The sequence below is a fragment of the Spermophilus citellus genome (assembly GCF_964194105.1).
Source record: "Spermophilus citellus genome assembly, chromosome: 2".
Taxonomy (NCBI): Eukaryota; Metazoa; Chordata; class Mammalia; order Rodentia; family Sciuridae; genus Spermophilus; species Spermophilus citellus.
The window spans coordinates 167,672,937-167,697,869 of NC_138183.1; the positions used below are offsets into that span (position 1 = coordinate 167,672,937).

At 37.7% G+C, this 24,933-nt stretch overlaps 1 protein-coding gene across 6 annotated transcripts in view; it reads right to left on the minus strand.

The window, feature by feature from the left end:
* The window catches only part of YAP1 (Yes1 associated transcriptional regulator), a 116,056-nt gene extending 94,662 nt beyond the window's left edge, over positions 1 to 21,394 (minus strand). For 3 of the 6 annotated variants that reach the window (XM_081261246.1, XM_081261245.1, XM_081261247.1), the window contains exons 1-2: positions 20,119 to 21,394; positions 16,347 to 16,597 (exon numbers count right to left, since the gene is read on the minus strand). In XM_081261246.1, the coding sequence (XP_081117372.1) occupies positions 16,347 to 16,597; positions 20,119 to 20,439 (572 nt within the window). In that variant the 5' untranslated portion in view covers positions 20,440 to 21,394. The remainder of the gene's footprint in view (positions 1 to 16,346; positions 16,598 to 20,118) is intronic. The other 3 variants (XM_081261250.1, XM_081261249.1, XM_081261248.1) reach the window with 1 other exon arrangement.
* Positions 21,395 to 24,933: the final 3,539 nt, after the last annotated feature.

Here is a 24,933-nt window from a genome sequence, read left to right on the forward strand (position 1 = left end):
CATGTGTGGTGGGGGATGTAGCTCAGTGATACAGGGCTTGCTTAGTATGTGTAAGGCCCTAGATTCAATCCCAAAAATGGCAAAAAAATAAATATATGTGTGCTTGTATTTCAAAAAAGTCATCTAAAAAAAGTAAAATTTAACTTGTCCTTATTGTGACCTCACAAGGGAGGAAAGAGATGAAGCAAATTCTTTTAAACACTGTATATTTTTCCTATTATTTTCCTCAAAAAAAATTTTTTTACAGACATTTCAAACATACAGTAAGATCAGAAGAATTTTACAGTACACATTCATATACCCATCATCTTAATTCTAACCATATACAGTATGATGAATCTGTTATAAGCTTAACTTTTTTAACATCAAAAAATGATAATAAAATAACTGAGCATCCAGCTGGGCACAGTGGCACATGCCTATAATCCCAGCGGTTCAGGAGGCTAAGGTAGGAGGATCACAAGTTTGATATCAGCCTCAGGAACTTAGTGAGACCCTGCCTTTAAAAAAAAAAAAAAAAAAAACTGAGGATGTAGCTCAAGGTAAAGTACCTCTGGGCTCAATCCCTAGTACCAAAAACAAAAACAAAACAAACTGAACATCCAGTTTAAAAATGAACATTTCACAAACTTCATGGGAAAAATTGTGGTATAGAATCAAGGTATTAATTTGTATTCATTGGGAGATTATTATTATTCAGCAGTTTCTATGCAAAGAATTTACAATTCTGCTTGGTAGGTATCACCACTTTAATTTTATATGTAAGAAAACTCGTTTATAGAGTTTATGTGATTTGCCTAAAGTCCTAAGTCAATAAGAAACAAACTGAGTTTCCAAATCTAGTCTGTTAGTTCTAGACCTTTAGGTTACTGTAATGTAAGGGGGAAAAAGGAAGGAGGTGTTCATACCATCCTCACAGATTGGAAGATTACTCGTATAAAGATGCTAATTCTTCAAGTTTTTCCATTGATTCATGGCAACATGAAAATTTCAGGAGGTCCTTTGTGGAACTTGATAGATCAATTCTAAAATTCATTTGAATATGACAGACAATAGTCAAGATAGGACAAGATAAAAGGGCTTTCTCCACTATTCTAATGCTCTAGTAATTAAGACAAGGATACTTGCACAGGGCTAGGGAAAAAAACAACAACAAACAGGATAGAGTAAGAGAGATATGCAGCTATTATGGACAGAGGTGGAATCCCTCCTAGAGGAAAGGAGTGGGCTTTTGAGAAAAATTAACCCGCGCCGCTTTCCTCATATTATTCATAAACATCACTTCCAAGAGCATTAAACAAACCTATATATGAAATGTTCTGAATATAGAGAAAAGATTCATGTTCTAGTGACATGGTAAGATTAGAAAATAAGCACAAATTATGCAGAAAAAGCAGATAAATACAAAATTTAGAAAAGAGAACAGCCAAAGGCCAAAAAAGTATATGAAATATACTCTGATTCACTGATGATGATCCAAGTGATGTTAAAACCACAATGGGCTGAGTACAGTGGTGCTCATCTGTAAACCCAGTGGCTGGGGAGGCTGAGGCAGAAGGATCCCAAGTTCAAAGCCAGCCTCAGCAATTTAGTAATGCCCTAAGCAACTTCGTGAGAGTTTCAAAATAAATTATAAAAAAAACAGCTAGGGGTTAAGTGCCCCTGGGTTCATTCCCTAGTACCAAAAAAAAAAAAAAAAAAAAATGTACAATGGGATACCAATAAAACACAGAAAACTAGCAAAGGTACTAAGCATTGGAATTCATTTCTTCTTTCTCTTTTTGCAAGGCTGGGCATAGAGCCCAGGGCCTCATGTATGATAGAGAAGTGTACTTTCATTGAGCTACATCCCTGCCCAAGCACAGGAATATTTGTAATTTGAAGATACGTTTAACCTATAACATATGGCAATTCAATTCTTTACATACAACCTAGAAAACCTATTTTACATATAAGCAAAAAATCCTTTACATAAGAATATGAATGTTCATCAAATATCAGTTACTTAACCCAATGTTCCTCAACAACAGAATGTGTTAATACTGGTCTAATCATATAAAATGGCCATACAGCTATGAAAAAATCTATACCAACATTCATGAGTCTCACAAAGTTGATAAAAAGCTGCATATTATAGGTGCATGCTTGTAATCCCAGCTACTTGGAAGGCTGAGGCAGGACAATCACAAATTAGATCTCTATTTGAGAAAAAAAAAATGGAGTTCTACCATTTGTAGATAGGATTGCAAAATTGGAGGCAAGCCTAGGCAATTAAGCAAAATCTTGTTTCAAAACAAAATAGACTGGGTGAGTAGCTCAGTGGTAGAATACTTGCCAAGCATCAGGAGGCCCTGGGTTCAATCCCCAGTACTATCCCAGTTCCCTCAGCCACACAAAAAAGCAGCACATTATAAAAATATTTGCAGTATTTTATTTATATAAAGTTAAAAATTGGGAAAACTGATTTAAGGACTGAGGCAAATTAATAACCACCACCAATTCTTAATGAATGAAGTCTATCTTTAGCACTGGAAAAGAAAAAGAAAAGAAAAAACAAGTCTAATTCCTTTGACTTGCTTTATTGACCAACTGGCCTAACCAACCAGAATGGGATGTACAAGAAGCTTGAAACTTTGGCCTGAGCATGTTTGTCTCCTCTCCAGGAATTTTCAGTTGCCATTTAAGAAACACAACCACCTTGAGACTGGAACACTAGAAAGGCCACATGAAGGAATTCATGTCAATAGACCCAGCAAAGTTGGCCTTCCATCTACACCCAAGCCCAAACCCTGGGAATGACATAGTCCAGTAGTTACATGACCTCCATTAGTACAAGATAAAAAAGAATCACTCTGTTGTGTCTTGAATGAATTTCTGATTCACAAAATTATAAGATATAATTTGTTTTAATTATAAGATAATTTGTTTTAGGGTAGTTTATTATTCAATAGCAGCTAACTGAAAGGGATGTAGATGTAGAGAGTAAATTAAAAAGTAAAACAAGGGGTTAGGGTTGTGGCTCAGTGGTAGAGCAATTGCTTGGCAAATGTAAGGCACTGGGTTCAATTCTCAGCACCAAATAAAAATAAAAAATAAATAAAACAAAGGTATTGTGTACATCTACAGCTAAAAAACATTTTTTAAAAAAGTAAAGTAAAAGTCAAAACAGTGTTTACCTCTCTGAATGGAAAGAGCAGCATAGAAGGTTTCTAAAAAATTAGCAGTACTCTTATTAACTTAGACAGTGCTTATGTAAGTATTTGCATCTTAAACATGTTAAGTATGTTTTATACGTTCTTCTCCCCATATATCTCAAGTTTTTCATAAAATAAATAAAAGGAGCATACCATATCAGCACATAGTATGTACCGTTAGGTAATATACAAAGAAATACTGTAGTGTAAAAAACTGAATTCTCACACCACACATTTACACATAATGTATACGCTGTTTATTACCTTGTTAAATCAGGAGCAGTAATATATAAGTATGGCAGTAAGTTGCTAGTCTGGTACCTCCAAGTGAAAAAGTAAAAGGTTTCCCTAGTAAGTCAATGCCAAGAAAAAAGTTAGAGACCCTTAATATACTATCTAAATAGCTGGCCCTTTTGAATAGCTGACCTAAAGAGTTTAGAAAAAGAATTCTGACTGCTATGTGTTCCACAGTTTTATTATAAATTAAAACTGTATTAATAAATTTAAAATACTAGGAGTCAGTTACAGTGGCATACAACTATAATCCTAGCTTTTCAGGAGGCTGAAGTAGGAGGGTCCCAAGTTTGAGGCCAGCTTGGGCAAACTAGTAAAAAGAAAAAAGAAAAAGGTCTGGCATAGAGCTAGGATTGTGGCTCGGTGGTAGAGCACTCACCTCTCACATGCATGACCCTGGGTTCGATCCTCAGCACCACGTAAAAATAAATAAGTGAGATAAAGGTATTGTGCCCAACTACTACTTAAAAAATAATAATAAAAATTAAAAAAATAAAGGTCTGGCATATAGCTCAGTGTAGAGCATGCTTAGGTTCAATTGCCAGTACTAAAAAAACTAAATTTAAATAAATTTTAAAAATGTGTACAGGATACAATTATATTTGACAATGTTCTGTAATCCATGTTTCTCATTTTTATACAATTTGTTTCAACATGTGAATAAAATGAGGTAATTTAGTGGGGTTTTCCCCTTAAGTATTTTGATAACAAAAGAACTGTTGAAAAAAAATGAAAAAATGCCAAAGTCAGAGCAGAGTTAACCATAATCAACAACATCAGAGAGGACTCTCAGTTGGGCATGGTAGCATTTGAGTACAGTCCTAGCTACTTGGTAGGTTGAGGCAGGAAGACAGCTTGAGCCCAGGAATTCTGAGCCATCCTGGACAGTATATCAAGCCCCAATCTCTTAAAATACAAAAGAATTCTCTTATGACACAGTACCTCATCAGAGCAAGCCCTTTGGTTTTTACCAGAAAACCTGTCTGCAGCTCTGTCTTCAACTCTCTACCTTGTCTATCCCCACATTCCTTGAATTGAAAATGTCAACTCCTATAAGCCTGATATGAGTAATACCTCTTTGCATAGGTCTCATTGTTATTGCCTCATTACTTCACCTTTGTACTGTGTCTTCACATTTCTGACAGAAATGTTAATTATCCTGATTCAATCAACACACACCGTATACATGTATTAAATTATCACACTGTAACCCCAAATATATGCATTTCTCATGTGTCAATTTAAAATAATTGGCCGGGGTGGGTGTTATCCGAGATTGAACTCATGGGCATTTGGCCACTGAGCCACATATCCAGTCCTATTTTATATTTTATTTAGAGACAGGGTCTCACTGAGTTGCTGAGCACCTCGCTTTTGCTAAGGCTGGCTTTGAACTTGCAATCCTCCTGCCTCAGCCTCGGGAGCTGCTGGGATTAAAATAATTTTATTTTTATTTAATTTTAAAGTAGTCAGACACTGTGCACGTGACTTGTAACTTGGTAGAACTACTGTTAATTTATATCAAGAAGAAAGTATCGTGGGGTGTGTGTGTGTGTGTGTCTGTCTGTCTGTCTCTCTCTCAGTTCTAGGGATTAAATCCAAGGCCTCACACATGCCAGGCAAGGGCCCTACCACTGCGCTCCATCTCAGTGGTACTTTAAGATGGACCTCACTAAGTTGCCAACGCTAGCTTCAAACTTTTATATCCTACCATCTCAGCCTTCCAAGTAGCTGAGATTATAGGTATGCATCACTGCACCTAGTCAGCAGTGTACACACACACACACACACACACACATATATATATATATATACACATACACTGAGGATTGAACCCAGAAGTACTATACCTTTGAGTTATATTTCCAGTCCTTTTTGAGACAGACTTTTAGATTGCTGAGCCTAGCCTCGAACTTGAGTCACCAGGATTGCTGTGTGTATTTTTTGTTTTTATTTTTTCTTTTGGATTGCTAGAGATGATCAAACCCAAGGCCTCAAACATACTAGGCATGCACTACTCTACCACCGAGCTACATCTCAAGCCCAAGCTGCACAAATTCTTGTCTGTAGTATCATAGGCACTAACTGAAAACTTACCTGTCTATCGACAGGTAAACAAAGGGCATGCTTTGTCCTAAAATATAGATGACAATGATATTTAGATATCGATGTGAAGAAATAATGATTATTTTCTCACTCATAAGAGATCTGTAACCAGTCCTAACAGGAAAGTCCACACACCCTCCAGCTAGAAGGGGTTAAAAGTGATCCTATTACATCATTTGGAGCCTATCCAAACTACATGACTTTGGAAACATAACCTGTATCAGTCTGAACATGTGTAAAAGAAAAACAGAAACATCTGTATTTGGATAACTCTTCACTAGTTTGTTTTTTAATCTTAAAAGAGTTATCCAGGAGAGCTTGGTAAATTTAAACTGTGAGTATTATTTCCAGGCAGGGTCTGAGAAATCTCCATTTATTTAGCTCATTTCTAACCTTAAACTACTACTACTTTTAACACATTTCCTTGTTCTACGTGTTTAACTAAAATGTATAGATTCTATTCCTTTCTTCCCTACATTATTCAATATTTTAATACATTTTAGAACTTAGAAATATCCACTTTTGGGGGAGGGGATGTTTAACCCTCTCAAGCAATTGCTATTTAGTGCTCTGGTCTGGTTTTGTTCACTAAAGATTTTATGCAGGTTTTCAAAGGTTTGCTTTCTTTTTTTTCCACTAGTAGTTTTCCATATATAACAGATTTTTACCTAAAAAGAAAAGAGATTACTTGAACTTATTTTAACCTAAACCCAGTCTTCCTGAAATTCTAGCACTCTAAAAATGCTTACATAACCACAGAATGGTTTATTAAACTGGCAACTTTATGTAGTCAACCTGATAAATGGGATCCATTCAGCTTATATACAACTGCCCAGCTCAAGCAAGATATGGGATGTACGTGTGTCAGACAAATGGACCAGGAGGTTCTAGATACAGTCACCTGGCACACCCACAGTCCCTGATATCCTCTCAGAGACTGGTAGATTTTTATATAGAGAAACTGGCAAATATAAGAAGAAATAACTAAGATGCTAATTTTTAGAGCTCCCAACAACTTCAGGGCTTGGTCCCATATTATATTACTCACCAGTGAAGCCCAAAGAAGAAAATCTAAAAAGAAACTCCCTATATAATATCCCCAGAGAGATACTACATGGATCAAATAAGAACAGTATATTATTAAAACTAACAAATGAACAATGAGCTCAAAAAAGAAACCACTGAAAATTAAGAACGATAAATAGCTTTTTGAAAAAATAAAATAAAATAAAACATTAAAAAGTCAAAGTTGAAGAGATCTCCCAGAAAGCAGGGCAAAAAGCTAAGTGAAGGAATATTGCGGTGGGGGTGGGGTAGGGATAAGAATATCAGAATTAGGCTGGGGATGCGGCTCAAGCGGTAGCACGCTCGTCTGGCATGTGTGCGGCCTGGGTTCAATCCTCAGCACCACATACCAAAGATGTTGTGTCTGCTGATAACTAAAAAAATAAATAAATATTAAAAAAAAAAGAATATCAGAATTATTTTGACAAGCAGGAATTACAGAAAAAGAGAACAGATAAAACAGACTAAAAGAAATTATCTAGGAACTTATAAATGTTTTAAGACTAAAGGACATTTAGGGAAACTACACTACAAAACTTTAAGGAGCATCATACACACTGAAAACCAAATTTCCACACCATGCATTCTTTACAATGAATTTTAAAGGTCCATACCATGGCAGACGAATTTTCAGAACCCCAAAAATGAATACAATCCCCAAGGAAAGCAAACTGGGTTTAACTGCTCAATAAAAAATTGGAAAGAAGGGAACATATCCTTCAAAATTCCAGGGATAAGTAACTTTGAACTCTATAACCAAACTGCCCATCAAAAGTTAACAAATAAAGATAATAAAGATATTTTTAGACACAAAAGAACTCAACACAGTTAACCTCCCAAAAAATCTTCTTACATCATTTGGAGCCTATCCAAACTACATGACTTTGGAAACATAACCTGTATCAGTCTCAGCAAATTTCTGAGGGACAATTCTTTTGTTTTTTTTTTTAAACAATGCTATCTTTTTTTTTTTTTTAAGAGAGAGGGAGAGAATTTTTTAATATTATTTTTTAGTTTTCGACGGACACAACATCTTTTGTTTGTATATGATGCTGAGGATCAAACCCGGGCCACACGCATGTCAGGCGAGCCCACTACCACTTGAGCCACATCCCCAGCCCGGGACAAACAAATTCTAAGTGTGAACAAATCCAGAAAGAGAAAAACAGAGTCTCCAACCAAGAAAAGTGATGCAGGAATTCTCAGGATGAGCGCCAAAGGACATCCTAATGGGACAACTCTGAAGCAACAAATCTAGGTAACCCAGAGCAAAAAACACTAAGGATTCTTAGGTAAATGGGGAGGATAGCGGGGAGGCAAAAAAAGCTACAGATATGCAAATAAAAATGCAATTAATAATTCCAAGAAAATATAAAAGTATTCAAGAAAATCATAGCATATATACAGCTCAGGTGGAGGAAAAACCTAAATCATCATAAAAACACAAAAATAACCCCCTCCCAAATTCTAGTAATTCTACTGGGAAGATTAAGGAAATGAGAATTGTAAGGGATGAAGAAAATAAAGAAATAATGAATAAGCATATAGAAAATATTAATAATTTTATAAAAAGCATGGAATTTTAAAAAGTATCAAGGAGGGGGAAATCTGAAAGGACTGGAAAAGTATTTGCTTCTGGAGACTGAAAGCCAAAGATTAAAAAGAGATCACTGTTGTCTTTAAAAATCTTATATAGCCAGGCATGGTGGCACATGTCTATAATCCTAGTAATTTGGGTGGCTGAGGCAGGAAGTCTGCAAGTGTGAGAACCTCAGCAACTTAGTGAGAGCCTCAGCAACTCAGCAAGATCCTGTTTCAAAATAAAAAGGATTGATGAAGTGGCTTAGTGGTAAAGCTTCCCTGGGTTCAATCCATATACCAAAAAAAAAAAAAAAAAAAAAAAAAATTAAATAAAAGTCTTAACGGTATTGATTTGAGAATGTAGCTCAGTGATACAGTGCTTGCCTAGCATAGGTATAGGCTCTAGGCCAATGGCCAGTACCGGATAAAACGATAAACAAAAACCCTCATAATATCAAGGAATTTTCTACATCAATATACATTACTCCCTTAAAATTAAATTTCAAAGTATATGTTTGTAAATGAAATGATGAAGCAAGTATTTCCACACTCTTCATTGGTAGGATCCAGCTGCTTCTTCTCCTTTCTCCTTTCTAGAATTTTCTAATACTCTAATGAAAGTGATACTTCTATAATAAAAAAACAAGCTTTTATTTAAAAAAAAATCCACACCAAAAAAATGAGAATTCATACCCCATTTGAATCAAATGTATGATATGTCAAGATCATTGTATTGTCTTGAGCAACTAATAAAAAAAATCCACAAAATCAGATTAATGAAGAAGGAAAGTGAAGAAGGATAGTTTTATAAATAAAAAACAAAAGAACCCCACATTCATGTCTTATACAAAATAATAATCCACATCTGGGCTGGGGTTGTGGCTCAGTGGTATAGCATTCGCCTAGCATTCATGAGGTAATAGGTTTGATTCTCAGTACCACGTATAAATAAATAAATTAATTAATTAAAGGTCCATCAACAACTAAAAAAAATATATTAAAAATAAATAAATAGCTCACATCTCCTAGATTGGAGGGCTTACTTCCCAAGAACCTATTCCATATTATAAGTAAATTGGGATATATGAGTTCAAACAACTTTCTAATCTATATTTGATTTTGTCAAAGCATATACTAGCACTCCAAAAAAGGTTATCTTTACTCTAAACCCCTAATAAATATTCTGTAGTAAGTTTTCATGCATTTATCAAAAATCACATCTCTCTAAATATATTTGTTGGCCAAATAAAGCCCCTGGTTAACAAACAAATAACCCTCCTCGGGCTGAGGTTATGACTCAGTGGTAGAGTGCTCGCCTAGCACCCATGAGGCAATGGGTTCAATCCTCCTCAAGTTAAATAAACAATTATGAGGAGGAGTAGGAATGAGCTTTTAATAAAATGTCCCCTCACCTATCCCCACTAAATCAGGACTCAGTTGAAGAATAATTTAGTAAGTTTACTAAAATTATTCCACAAAGAGAAAGAGAAGCACATAAGACGAAGTGATAAAAGCATTAAACACAAATAAAGCACTGAAAATATTTGATTTGAGAACCTGGCTTTTTTTTTTTTTTTTTTTTTTTTTTTTTTTGGTTTTGAGGTTTTTATATGTCTGGTTCTGGGAATTGAATGCAGTGCTAAGCAAGTACTCCACCACTGAGCTATACCTTCACCCCTTTTGAGACAGGATCTACAAATTGTCCAGGCTATCCTCCAACTTGTGATCCTTCTGCTTTAGCCATCTGAGTAGCTAGGATTGAAGGTCTACACAAAGGCCCAGCAAAACCTGGTATTTTAATCAACACTTCCATTTCCATTATTTTATTAATTTGCAACATTTTATGAAAAATAATAACTTGTCATTTAATATAGAGTATTATCCTTCTCATGCTAAGAGCCAAATAAAAATTAAACTATTTACTACTTTTCCTCATCTTGAATATGAAGGGGGGAAAGAAGGACTGTTGTAATTAATACCAACTTCTTTGTTTTCTTTTAGGAGGGGTCAAGCCCTACATAAATAAAGTGCTTCCCGAGTGGCATTACTTATTCCTGGGAATTTTGGTGCTATGGTACTTGAGCAACCAGAATCATGAAGCAATTCTTCTTCATAAAAACAGCAATGTCCCTTTCATGGCTTAAAGTTCTGATTAATCCTAGAATCAAAAGCTTTTTTTGTAAGAACTTTATCACTTAGTAACCACAGCTATACAACCACAGTTTTTTAAGAGTTCCCTTCATACAATGCTACTCAAGTCATTAAACTTTCAAGCCATAATTAATGACTAAATTATGCTATTACAATAGAGAATAAATTAATTTTGAATAATTTTAAATCTTAGCTGATTTCTAAAATGACTTCATTTTGTTCTTTTTTTTTTTTTCTAAATCTAAATTCCAACATACATTCTGATAACTAAAAGGTTATATAAGTTTAGAGTTCACTTCTCCCCAAAAGCATTAAGGTAAAAGGCAATTCAGAATCATGACCTCATTACTATGTTAGGTTGCTAATTTACATTTTTTTCCCAACTATAAAGAAAAATATATTTCTTTATATTATTGAAGAACTGATCTCAGGGAATCAAAAAGTTTTCTGGAATTTTTTTTTTTAATTTACTCAAATACTATCTAGTTTTTAATTATTTTAAAAGTGGTTAATAAGAGGCTTGGGGGTAGTTTTGAATGTTATATTTCAAAGAAAATTAGCCTACCATCTTGCAACAATAGGTTGTGGTATTAAATATCTGGTTTCTTAATTAAATTTTTTTTTTTTTAGATCACCTCAGAAGTACTATTTTCCCCAGGAAATCAGTTAATCTTTATGTTCTATTTACTCCGTCACATCCACTATCTTCCAACTGTTTTTCTTCTGCCACTGGTGAATACATTTCCTCCTGAGTTTTTCTCCCTAAATCAATGTGCCAGTGGGGGCCATTCTTCCCAGGGATGCCCACCCACTGAGCATAAGCAAGCACTTTTTTTTCTGAGAGCTAAGGCATACTTTCATCATCTCTCTCCACTCAGTTTCAATAGCAAGACAAACAGGCAGAGACTGACCCTCCCCTCAGACAGGGAAATACTTTGATTGCAATTTGAAATGCTTTTGTTGTGTTTTGTTGTGATATGTGTATGTAGCTTAACTGATGTTTAAAGGCAAAGTTAAGAGCTTTTCATTTTTAAATGAAAGTCATTTGAATTATATTAGCTACAGTTAAAACAAACAGCATAGTCTTATATTCTTTATGAAACTGTTCCTTTTTAAAAATAATTTAATCTTTATTCTGATAGTATGCACCATATGTGTTTATGATTTTCCATTGGGCAAATATTTGAGAAGAGAAGGTATGATCAAATTATAACAAAAAAGCAGTTTGCTTCCTTTAACTGAAACAATGGTGATCATGGAAGCTTTAATTAGGGCAGTAGAACATTTGTTTCTAAAATAGTTGTAGCATCAATTGGATCCTCCAGGCAAGTTTTATTTAATGATGGTATGTGCCTAAATTATATCCTGCACAGTGTCAAAGAAAAAAAAAAACAACTCTGAAAAAAATACCCTTTTAAACTATAGATCAAGATACTCAGAATATCCAAGCCAGAATTGTGGCTCAGTGGTAGAGTGTTTGCCTAGCATGTGTGAGGCACTGGGTTCTTAGAGCCACACAAAAATAAGAATAAGCAGGGCGTGGTGGCGCACACCTGTAATCCCAGTGGCTTGGGAAGTTGAGATTCAAAGCCAGCCTCAGCAAAAGCCAGCCTCAGCAAAAGCGAGGTGCTAACCAACTCAGTGACCTGTCTCTAAATAAAATACAAAATAGGGCTAGGGGTGTGACTCAATGGTTCAGTGCCCCTAAGTTCAATCCCCAGTATCCCCCCAAAAAAGGTTCATCATCAACAACAACAACTATACACACACACACACACACAAAGATACTCAGTATAATTTTTAAAAAATATATATTTATTTTTTAGTTTTAGATGGATACAGTATCTTTATTTTATATTTATGTGGTGCTGAGGATCGAACCCAGTGCCTCACACGAGCCACAACCCCAGCCCCTAGATGGACACATATCTTTATTTTATATTGATGTGGTGAAGATCAAACCCAGTACCTCATGCACACTAGGCGAGCACTCTACCACTGAGCCACATCCCCAGCCCCACTCAGTATAACTTTTAAGTGAATCCCAACCACAAGAAATCTTGAATCTTCAAGAAGTAAAAACAATAACACCACTGTTCAGAAAATGATAAATAAAAATGAAATAAAACTATCTTTTAAAAATTATTAGAACAGCAATATTAAAACAATGCAAGTATACAAGCTTGTTAAATCACTGGATCACTTTCTTTAAATTGAATTATAACAGTACAGTATGTACAAAAAGTTCACTGTATGTGGTAATGGTTAACAAGGTATTAAGAGTCAATAAAATAAATCTGAGAGGTAAAAACACTCCTAGTAACCAAAGATATTATAGAATACCAATTCAGGAAGTTATTCAGCAGCTTATAAAGAAATAGGAAGTTGTTGACCAACTACTTGAAAAACTATTTCCTGTAGGAAAACTATAAGGACAGCTGAAGAAGGCAGTAACTGAGTTGTAAAGAGAATTAATTCTTTTTTTTTTTTATTGTTGGTCGTTCAAAACATTACATAGTTCTTAATATATCATATTTCACAGTTTGATTCAAGTGGGTTATGAACTCCCATTTTTACCCCGTATACAGATTGCTGTATCACATCAGTTACACTTCCATTGATTTACATATTGCCATTCTAGGAGAATTAATTCTTTTAAAATAAATCTCAAGGTACTATGTTGAAGAAATTAGTTTCAAACAGGAAGTTCAGTAGAAAAAGTATTATATGTAGTATATAATGACTAGTCTTTTTCACATATATCATAATCTTCTCAGAGCTTGAAAACGTTATGGTTGATAACTGTCCTAGTACCATATTTCCATTATATCACTTGCCAAGACAAGGGTCAAGTCTTCTCCAGAAGGTCTCACTGACCCAGGGAGGGCTTAAAAATACTAATGATGGCTGTAATTCTTCAGTATACTGCCTTCAAAATAGAGTGTTGGCCAAATGACTTAAAAATACATTTATCTACAGTCAAAGCTAATAATTAGTGTTTCCAAAGTCAACATTTCTAAGTGTTCTCTCAAATTACATCACCTTGCATGTTTGGGCCATTTACCTGCCGAGCATAAATCTCAATAAATGCTATACTTTGTAACTTAAAAGCTCCATCAAATATTTAAAATAATGTATAGTAAGATAAAATTTTCACTGTTCAAATATAAGCATACAACAAGTTTAAAACTTTAGTCTACCTCCAGCTGCTAACAATAATCTTCAGACACAAAACACATAAGAAACATTGCAAAAAGTACTTTTTTTTTTTTGGTTGGTAGTCCTGGGGACTGAATCTGGGGCCTTACACATGCAAAGCAAGTAAGTGCTCTCCAGAATTGCATCCCTAGCCCCTTTTTCTATTTTATTTTGAGGGACAGGGTCTCATTAAATTGCCCAGGTTGCCTCAAACTTTCAATCCTCCTGCCTCAGCCTCCGGGGTAGCTGGTATTACAGGCATTCACCATATACCCAGTATGAGATTCTGATCTAAGACATTAAAACTAAGACAAAAATGAATTTGAAGTTTAGGTTATCATCATCTTTTATTCAGGGAGGATATTAATTCCATTTAGCTGTTTAGTATACACAAAAATAACAACTTGAGAAGATAAGCTAATCTTAACATTTCTTCAAACTGCATATTTTCATAGGGCAGGTAACTTTGAAAACTATGAATTTTTTTTCTTTTCTTTTTTATGGTGCTGGGGATTGAACCCAGGGCCTTGTGTATGTGAGGCAAGCACTCTACCAACTGAGCTATATCCCCAGCCCCCAAAATATGAAATTTTATAAGCCCACAATCTGTCTTCCACATACAATGCTTAGAGGCCCTCTTTATATACAATCCCAAAAGGTATCAACTAATTCATCTCACCTGCTTTTACTGACCAAGATTTACTTCTCAGGGAAAAGCATTCTATTTCTGAAAAGTGATACAAGAAAGTTTTACAGAATCAAACCTTCTCATATTATAATAAGCCGAATCTTACTTTCGCATGAGTCTCTCTCAAAAATATGGAAAGAACATTTTGTCTAACCTCTCCACTTGCCAGTTTTTTCTTTCTGGAGGAAGCTTTCCCCAATCTTGCAACCATTCCTCAAAGAGCGTAACTCTGACTTTGGCCTGGTTTACCTTCTTTAAGGCCGGCTGGGAAGGGATGAAATGAGATGAGCAGGGAAAATGTGTACACCCTTAATTATTTCATCTACATATTAATATCTTTAAGAGAAACATTTCTTTTCAAAGGAAGACCTATTGGAAAATTTTAAAAACAAATATCTAGAGTCTATTTCAGCTAAAAAAAAAAAAGACCATTCAAAATAATAAAAATATAGGCAGATGTCGCCTACAATTATGGTAAGATGAAAAAGACAAAGAATGTAAATGTTGCTCTTTTAACCTTATACTTTCAAACACAGCATCAAAGAAAGAAGGCAAACAGGCTATCAGGCTGTTTAAAAATCTCCCCAGGTCAACATGTGACCCAGCAGGGAGAGGTTCAAAAAGTACAGCTTTTTCTTTTTCTTCCTAACAACCTGGTTTGTTTCCACTGTCTCTCCTTCAAGACACATCCCTCTCAGCTAGCAGCTCTTTCAATCATTTACTTTGGATGTCTGCTTGAGAACAAATGATCTTGCTCATGCAGATGAGTTTGCCAGACTTGTGTGTACTTTCCAGTCTCAGGCCCTTTATTTTTCTGGTTGAAACCTAACCGTTTGAAATAGAAACCAGGATACCAGAAAACCAATTTTTAAAAAGAAGAAAAAGTTGCAGGAAAAGAAATAAAAATATTGGTAGAAACTTTTCAAAATCAAACCTTTTCCTCTGCTGCTATTAAAAAGCCTGTCATAAAACTCTATATTTTACAATGCAAAGTAGCAACCTACCACAAAAGAGTCAATATAAAACACATTTTAAGACACACATTAAAAGAATATCATTAACTGCATTATTTGATCTAATAAATACATCTTACATTTGCTGGGAGTAGACTATCAAGATAAATCTGAATCAAAACATGAATTTTCACTTTATTATCTCAATCTCATTATTTAAAAAGAATTTTTAAAGAGTAATTTCAGCCTCAAAACAACTAGTTTTAGACAATACTATGTGTACACTAGATCCAAACAAACCAGACAAAATTAAAGTTTTACCAATAATTTCAAAATTAGAGAGGATGAAATTCTACTTAGGTCTTTTCAGCCTAATGTAATTTTGCCATTTCATTAAAGACAGAAAGACTGATAAAAACAAATAGGTGGCCTTGTTTTCCCAGGAGAGGTTCTGTTTTGATGACCTTGAAAGAAGCTTGCCACTGAGTGTATATCAAACCTAAAAATGTATATTCCTCTTCACATTTTGGGGAAAAACTGGTAAATCACATCAAACTACAGCTAAAATGTTTGTCATAAGATAGTTGAAAATACTGTACAAATAGACTCCTCCAAAAGTCCTACTTATAATTCTTCTCTAACAATAACATATTTTATAAAAATATAGATAGCTTGGGGTACAGCTAAGTAGTAGTGTGTGTTTGACATTTGCAAGGCTCTAGGTTCAATCCCCAGAACCAAAGAATAAAAATAGAACAATTATATAAATAATACCATACACATTTCATATGACTATGACAGTCTTTTAACTCTCAGAATTATTTTCTGCTAGACTAATTAACATGTTTGGCAAAAACTCAAAATGAGACTATCCAAACTGCCAAAAGAGACTGTAAAAAGGCTCTGAACCAAGAATCAAGCAAGCATTCGATAATATTAACCATGCTAAAGAAGGTATACAGGATTTGGTATTTCATACCAAACTAGAAAGAAAAAATTATAGAAGACATTGAGCTTGACATAAATATTAAGTAAAATATTAAAAATAATATTCGGTATCTTGACTCTTTAGTATGTTTTCTAATACGTGCTTTTATTATTATTATTTTCACTTACTTTAAGAAGTATCTCTGACCAGAAGATGTCTTGGCCATCTCCCAGCCTGCTGGCAGAGGTACATCATCAGGTATCTCAAAAGAAGACTGCCGAAGATGTTGAGCTGTAGGTGTAGCTGCTGGGCCAGAGACTACTCCAGAGGGGGTCAGTGTCCCAGGAGAAACTGCTCCTAGCTGCAGGGAAGCTGGAGAGGAATGAGCTCGAACATGCTGTGGAGTCAGGGCTCCTGCAGTGCCTGCATCAGTACTGGCCTATTAGGAATATTAAAATGAAAATTTAAAAAAAAAAAAAAATTTAGAAAAAAAAAATTTCAAATTTCCTAGATAGAATTTTATTGCAACCAAATATCTAAATAACAAAGGCAAATTTCAACATTTAATATCTAACACTAAGAAACACAGATGTTCAAATAAATACTATAAAATTATGTAACTTTAAACCAGCTGTGGTGGTCCATGCCTGTAGGTCTAGCTACTACTAAAGGCAGAAATGAGATGATCAATCACTTAAGCCCAGGAATTAGCCTGGGCAATACAGTTGAGATCTTCTCTTAAAACACTTAAATGATGCAATTTTAATATGCTCTATAAACATAATTTTATGGATGAGCAGTTCATCTAAATGAATTTTTACCTGCTACAAATAAAACATGGCTTCTACATCTTATAGAGACAACTAGTACAGAATGAAAGATTCCTAGATAGTAAATACTAAATTTTAAAACCTAATTTCTAAAAGGACAAGGCAAAGACTGGAGGTGTAGCTCAGTGCTCAGCAGAGCACTGCTTTTCCAAGTTCTAAAATATTCCAGGTATAAGCACAACCCAAAGAACTACTAAGTATTCTTTCACTAGGCTTTAAAGTTACTGTTTCTTCCTAGGTCTAGAAAAAAAACAAATCACTGTGAACAAGTTCATACTTTTCACTATGAGCAAATGCTGATTTATTGATGAACAAATCAGTCATCAAACATTATATGAGTTCAGAAGATTCAGAACTGTCCAAAAATGAATGGAATAAAAAAAACCCCTCTTTGTACCTAGCAAATCTAAGAATGTACATGCATATTTACAACTATGCAACAGCAGGAAAATTCTGCACTCAAAATCCCAAAGATGTGAATTCCAAGTCCAAGTGGGATAATGTGACCCTGAACAAATATCATAACCTCTGTGAATCTGTTTTCTCTTTTGTAAAATAGTCTTCTTCTGTAATAGGAAAATGAAGATATGAGAATTTATAGTTCCTAATTTGTGGACAATATTTGCAACCCAGATTCATAGCATATATTGTATATTTTTTAAATTTCTTTATTAGAATTAAGGCTTGGGGCTGGGGATGTGGCTCAAGCGGTAGAGCGCTCGCCTGGCATGCGTGCGGCCCGGGTTCGATCCGCAGCACCACATACCAACAAAGATGTTGTGTCCGCCGAGAACTAAAAAATAAATAAATAAATAAATTCTCTCTCTCTCTCTCTCTCTCTCTCTCTCTCTCTCTCTCTCTCTCTCCCCCCCCCCCCTTTCCTCTCTCTTAAAAAAAAAATAGAATTAGGGCTTGGTCATCAAAAACTTAGGATTTCCAAGATTCATATAGGCAAGGAAAAGAAAACCAGAAGGAATCAAGCACGCATTTACACCTTAAGGCAAAGTCATATATGTTTCTGACTTTCCCATCAAAAATTTTTTGGGGGGGTTGGGGGTACCAGAGATTGAACTCAGGGGCACTTAACCACTGAGCCACATCCCCAGCCCTATTTTGTGTTTTCTTTACAGACAAGGTTTCACTAACTTGCTTGGTGAGGTAGGCTTTGAACTAGCAATCTTCCTGCCTCAGCCTCCGAAGCCGCTGGGATTACAGGTATTCGCCACCGTGCCCAGCCAGATTAAATTTTAATGAGGAAATCATTAGCAGAAATAATTTTTCAGATGCACAACACTTAAGTTTTTTAAAAAATTAAACAAACTACAGGGAATTATGAATAACATGTATCTGCAAATTTCTGCATATAAATTCTTGTGACACCGTGTATTGTAAGTGCAAGTACACTTTTCATGTTTCAGTTGCATTTCTTTTTTTGGGTTACAGACGCCACAAAACGAGTAGTTAAATCTCCTGTGTATATTTTCAACGGCTATTATGTAACTAACAACTTCACTGCGTTGTCTATAGTGTGCATGCCAATATACATTTACCCATAATGAGTCCAGAAACCCTCTTCCAGGGGTATGGAAAAAAACCTATCCAAGTCTGCATCTAACAAATTGTTTAGGCAAGCAACTAAATAATTTTTCCTTCCTCCTCCTTAACCCAAGTTTTTGTCATCAGGTTTAGTGAGCTTTTCTCTATTCCAAAAATCCCTTGGTCTGCAACAGAAAATACAACAGGCCTGCAAAAAGGAGGGGAATAGGAGTGGGGGCGGTACCTCTTCTTTCCACTCAAGTTACAGCCCGAGTGGGCTAACTTGGAAAACCAATTAACTCTTGGGCAAAGTTCCTTGCTAGTTTAGCCTGAAGCGAGTTCTTTAAAAAAGAAAGAAAGAAAATCCTACACTGAATAAGTCTACTAGGGCCTATCGGAATTTTAATCGTTTCATTTCAATGTTGAATCAAGTTGGCAAAATAATCGAACGATGTGTGTGTAGAAAAGCAGCCATGTTCATATCCTCAATAGGAATTAAAAAGCAATGGCGATCCTAGAATTAGTCATCGCTTCCCAAACATTAACTTTTAATCACAGTTGAACTAGGCAGGACTCGGACTATGAGTCAACCTGCAGTGTATTATCAAAGGCTTGTGTTAAAACCTCCGTATTGTAATGCGCAACTCAGTTCCTGCGCAACGTACAGATGTGGCTAATTTAAAAAGCATTTCGGCAGACTGTAAATAATAGTCTACAATTAGGAAAACTAACACGTGAACTTAAAAAGTTTGATAAGGGCGAGCCTGCCCGAGTTCCAACGCATAAGGGAAACGCAGGGATTTAAAAGAGGAGGAAAAAAAAAAACTCCAAAAACAACTTCCAGGAAAGTCTGGGCAGGGGAAGCCCGAATCCTGTATTTTGAAAGCGCCTGGGCCGCGAGGGAAATAAATGCTTTCGGGAGCTGGAGGCGGAGGGGAGGGAGAGAAGGAGCAAGAAACTAAATGGACCGGTTCAACCCCCACCCCTAATCAACACTGGAAAACAAGAGAACAATTATTTGACTCCCCAGGAGACTGAAGTGGACCGAGAGGCCCCGAAGGAAAAGGGGGCCCAGGGCTCAACTTCACAAACTCCGCCGCCGCTGGCAACTCACCCACACACAAATGCCAGAGGTCCCCCTCCCCCCTCCCCGGCCCGGCCCCGGCGGGAGAGAAGGTGCAGAGCGCGCGGAGGCGCGCGCATTGTGCAAGCCCACCGCGGCCGGGGCCCGACTCTCCCCACCCCCTTCCTTCCTCCCCCACATCCCCCTCCACTCCCGCCAACCTCCCGGGATCCCCGGGAAGAAAGAAAGGAAGAAGGGGGAAAGCACGCCCCCCCGAGGGGGGGGGGCTGCAACCACAGAAACTCCAAAGGGAAAAACAAATCTCGGCTTGGGACTCTGGGAGGAGTGGCCGGCAACCGTGGCTGGGAGCCTCCAGTTTCTCCACTTCACCACGAGACACCCCCCCATCCCCCGCTGGAGCTCCGGAACCCCCTCCCCAGGCCCGAGCTTGAGGCCGCGGCTCCCGAGCGCCCCCCCCCCCAGCCTGGGGCCCGCCCGCCCGGGAAGGAGGGAGAAGGGCGACGAGGTTACCTGTCGGGAGTGAGATTTGGGCTCCGGCGGCTTGAAGAAGGAGTCAGGCAGTTTCCGGAGCCTCATGGGCACGGTCTGGGGCACGTTGGCCGTCTTGGGGTTCATGACGGCGTTGAAAAGTGCCTCCAGGTCGGTCTCCGAGTCCCCCCGGACGTGTACGATCTGGTGCCCGGCTGGGGGGGCCTGCGGCGCAGCCTGGGACGCCGGGGGTGCCGGCTGTCCAGGCCCGGGCGTCGGGCCCTGCCCCTGGGGGGGCTGTGCGGGCGGCTGCCCTTGGCCCTGGGGGGCCTGCTGGGGCTGCGGCTGCTGCCCGGGATCCATGGCTTCGGCCTCCCGCGACGCGCACCCCCTGGCCAGGCGGCGAGGGCTCCGCCCGGACGCCCCGGCTCGACGGGCCGAGACGCGAGAATCGGCGAGGGCGGCGCTGGGCGGCGGGAGCGGCGCTATCCTCGCTCTCAGGACCGGGGGGCTGCGCCGCGGCCCCGCATCCCCCGCCCCGGCGCCTCCGCCCCCGCCCTGCGCCCCGGCTCCACTGGTCTGGCGGCTGCGCCTCGGGAGGGGCTGCGAGAAACTCGGACCTGCGGCGCCTGAGAACTTTTTCCCTTCAACTCCCTTGACTGAAGCCGGACAGCCAGTTGCCTTTCCCCTCCCCCTTTCTCTTTTATTTCCTTTTCTTGTTCCTTCCTTCCTCCCTTTCTTTTTCCCGGCGGCGGCTGCGCCCGACTGAGACAGAAACTCGCCTCAGACGCCAAAACTAAAGTTGAGAGAACCGCCCGCCCGAGCCGCTGGCGGGCTCCGCCTCCTCCCGGCTCTTCCTTCCTCTGCGCGCCCGCCCGCGCCGAATCTGCTGCCGGCCTCGGAGGAAAACTTTCCCTGCAAGTTACTACATTCCTCCAGACTCCCGGCCTCCCACTCCTCTCCCGGCCTCACGTGATCAGTTCGTCCTCCATCCAGTCTTCCCCCAGCGCTTCCCCGAGCAGGGACCTGTGTAAGGCTCCTTGAGAAACTTTGAGTTCGGACCCCCCAGATCTCTGCTGACGGCTCGGCCGCCTTTGGCCGCAGGAAGTCCTCCCACCCTGCCTGGCCCCTTCCCGGCCAGCGGTCAGGACAGACTCTGAGCGCGCATGAACAAATGAACTGACCCAGGCCGAAAGAAATCGGGAGAGAACGTGGACAGGCACTTAACTCGCACCCGGCGGAGTGGCTGTCCGGGCTTAAAGCCGCAAAGAGGTTCCAGTTAAAAATAGATACTATTAACAGGCACCGATCTTTAATAAAAGTCCATTTTAAAACATTAATTTTGTAATTTTTTCACTTACCTTTAATTTGGAAAAAAAAACTTGAAAGGAATAAATGATTGCTGTAATTAAAACTTTGGGACTAGGTCTATAACCCAATGTATTTTACTAAAAAAAAAATTGAAAATCTCTTCAGCTTTTTTAAGCAGTGAAATTTGTAACGTAGTCACTGGAAATCTCAACACACAAACATCTAAAATCAGTGCTTAACTTCAGGAACAAACATTCCTCTGTACTTATCTTTCATCCTGGAGGCGCTGGGAGCCTACCTCTTAGTTGAATTTCTAATGTGAAATAAAAATAATAAGAAGAAGAAATGGTTGAGGAGGTCACCGTGTTTTACATGCGAGGAGTCCATTTGGAATCTCAAAAACAATGGAATTCTTTTTTTTTTAAGTTATACACTCCTTTTTGGAAAGAAACTTTACGGAGATAAAACTTACCGTACAGTTGGTCTATTTAAACAATTCAGTAGTTTTTTTTTTTAAGTATATTCACAGAATTGGGCATTTTTAAAAGTGCATTCACAGGATTGCGCAATATCACTCTAATTTTAAATCTAACCCTTTCTAAAGAAACCTGGCTGCTGCTTTTAATGATTTTGTCTGCAATGCTAGTGAAACAGAGGTATAAATAGGATTATGCAAGGAAAGGGCCCCTGAGCAAAAAGATAATCTTCTTCCAGCCAGGACATGCCCAAGAGAATTCTGAGAAGAAATCCATATCACTTGGTGTAGTAGAGCTGGGTGAACAGGCTTCAGACACGCAAGATTATGAACTGTTCTGGAACTCCAGTTTCCCCTCTGAAGAAAGGAATTGGTATAAATGACCCCCATGATTGCTTCTTGGTTTCATTCCCACCAGCCCCCAAATGTCAAGTGTATTTAACCACAAATTTGCAGATTCTGGAGCTAGAGTTTTGAGCTTGTTTTCCAGTTCTAGCATTTACTAGTTGTAAGACACTGGACAAGTTACTTATTTCCTGTTCTTTAATATGGGCGTCAGGGGTAACAACACCTACCTCATACATTGTTGAAGCATTAAATGAGTCAATGGATATAAAGTGCTTAGCCCAGTTTTTGACATATGGTGAGTTCTGAGTAAATGTCAGCTATCATCATTGTCCCTTGTTTACAGGTTACTTCACAAGTAATGACACAGCTCCTCCTTTGCAGCCCTTTCTAATGCAGTCTCAGGAACCCTGTATGCACTCCCTTCCAGTGATCAATTCAAACAAAACGCCGGAAAAGTATACATTAAACACTTCAACTAAAAGAAAACTTCAATAATTAAAATGATGAGGTTGTAATGGAAGCTGTCCCTTAACTAGAGCATTTACTACTATGAACACTATAATTAAAGGGCTTAAGAGACAACAAGAGTTTGCTTTGTTCAATATTGTTTCATCTGACATTAAATTGAGAACTAAATTACTTTGATAAGTGGATTGAAAGCATTTGGGAGTGATTTTTATCTTCTATAAGTGCCTCTGTATCATCAACCAAGATTTTGTAATTTACTGTTCCTTGTCTATAAAATTTCAGTCACATACAAGGGATAAAGACAATATTATGTGATTCTTTGTCCTCTTTCTTTCTCCCCTCTCCCCATTTGGGGTAATTATCTGTTTAAGGCACCTGGAAATGGAGAGGTATCTTGTTCATAAAAAAGATACACCTTTATCCTGGATCATTATCTAAATCTATGGAGATTATTATCTCAAAACATTATTCTTAGAAAATTCCTCAACCTCTCAACTACAGTGGACCCTCATCTTTATTTCACTTTAGCTACCTGCTTCTAAATCTAGTCCCTGTCATCATCCAGAACTACTCCAGTTGTTAAATCAGACTGTTAAAACATTCTCTTAATAGCCATTGAATTCTGTTGTTTTATTACTCAACCTCATTTATTATTAACTTCTCTCTTTCCCTTTTGTACAATTTATCATTCCCTCCTCTTTTCATTCTGCTGTGGTTTGAATGTTTGTGTCCCAAAAAATTCAAGTTTCGATTTAACCTATTAAGTTCCAAGTTTTCAATTATGTGAATATGTAAATGAAATTGACACAGGTGGTTAAAATAGATTGGAAATTGTAATCTAATCAATAGATAAATCTAAAAATTTAAATAGGTTGGAAGTTGTAATCTAATCATTATATATAAATCTAAAAATTTATATGTAATGTTATATTAGCTAATATAAGTACTATATATGCTTATTATATATTACATATTATATAATCATATACTATATGCCATACTTACGTTTTTATAGGTGTTTCACATCTGAGACAATAGGACAAAACAAGTTAATTTCTAATGCATTAGTATTGAGAAATGGCACCTTTTGGTGGTGATTAGGTCATGAAAGCTCTTCCCTCATGAATGTGATTAAGGCCTTTATAAAAGAGGTCTATTATATCTTCTGTCACTTTTTGCAGCACCTGCAAAATCATATTCTTGTTTCTAGTGTGATTTGGCTCCATCAAACTTCTATTCTGATGGCAGCACGATCTTTCCAACATGCAAGTTTGTTCATGGTTTGGTACCATTTAGAACAAATTTGGGTTAACCCCCAGAGTATGGCATGGAGGCCTCTAACCATCCTAGTCCTTGCTTTTCTCCTCAATCTTTTACCACACATCTGTTTGTTTTGTTTTCCAGGCATACTGAGTTACTTGTGTTTCCTTGAACAAGCTGTTTTCCCTCTGCAGATGTTTGTGTCTCTCTTACCTGCCTTTCACCTGGTTTCCCTTGGTACTCAAACTTCAAGACTTAACTTCTAATAGGAAGCCCTCCTTGGTAGTCCCCTTTTCAGAGATTGCCACCCCACAGTAGTCAACAGGCTTCCTCTCTGGGCTCTAACAGAATCTGGCCATTGCCTCTATCATGAAATCTACTACAGGTTTTTTTAAGTATTTATTTATATATGTGTCTGGTTCCTCAACATTCCTCTGAGTGCTTCTGCAACAGTGTCTCCCATTTCTTTGTCCCCATGACAGCAATGCTTACCCAATAGTATGGGCTCAATAAATGTGGAAAAGTGGGAGAAGGGAAATTAAGGAGAAATCCCAGAGCCCAGAAGTGAAGGGAGGTATGGGTTTGAATCTCAACTTCTAGCTACTATGATTCTATTTTTGAGAATTCAATCTCCACAGCCTAGACAGATGTTTCTCTACCAGACACCTGAAAACTTTACATCATTTACTAAACACTAATGAATTTTGCCTAAATTTAAAAAATAAATGTTTTTCAGTTCTGGGGATTGAATTGAGGGTCTCATGCATGCTAGGCAAAGCGCTCTGCCACTGAGCTATACTCCCAGTCCTCAAATATTTTCAATAGAATAAAAGTAACAGTTAATATTGTGCCAGACACTTTGCTAAGTGCTTTAAATGGAATATCTCATTTATTTCACACAACTCTTAAAAATTAAAAATCAAAATTTAAATCAAGCTGTTATACATGAAGAAATTGAGGTACAGAGGTTAAATATTTGCCCCCAAATTGTACTG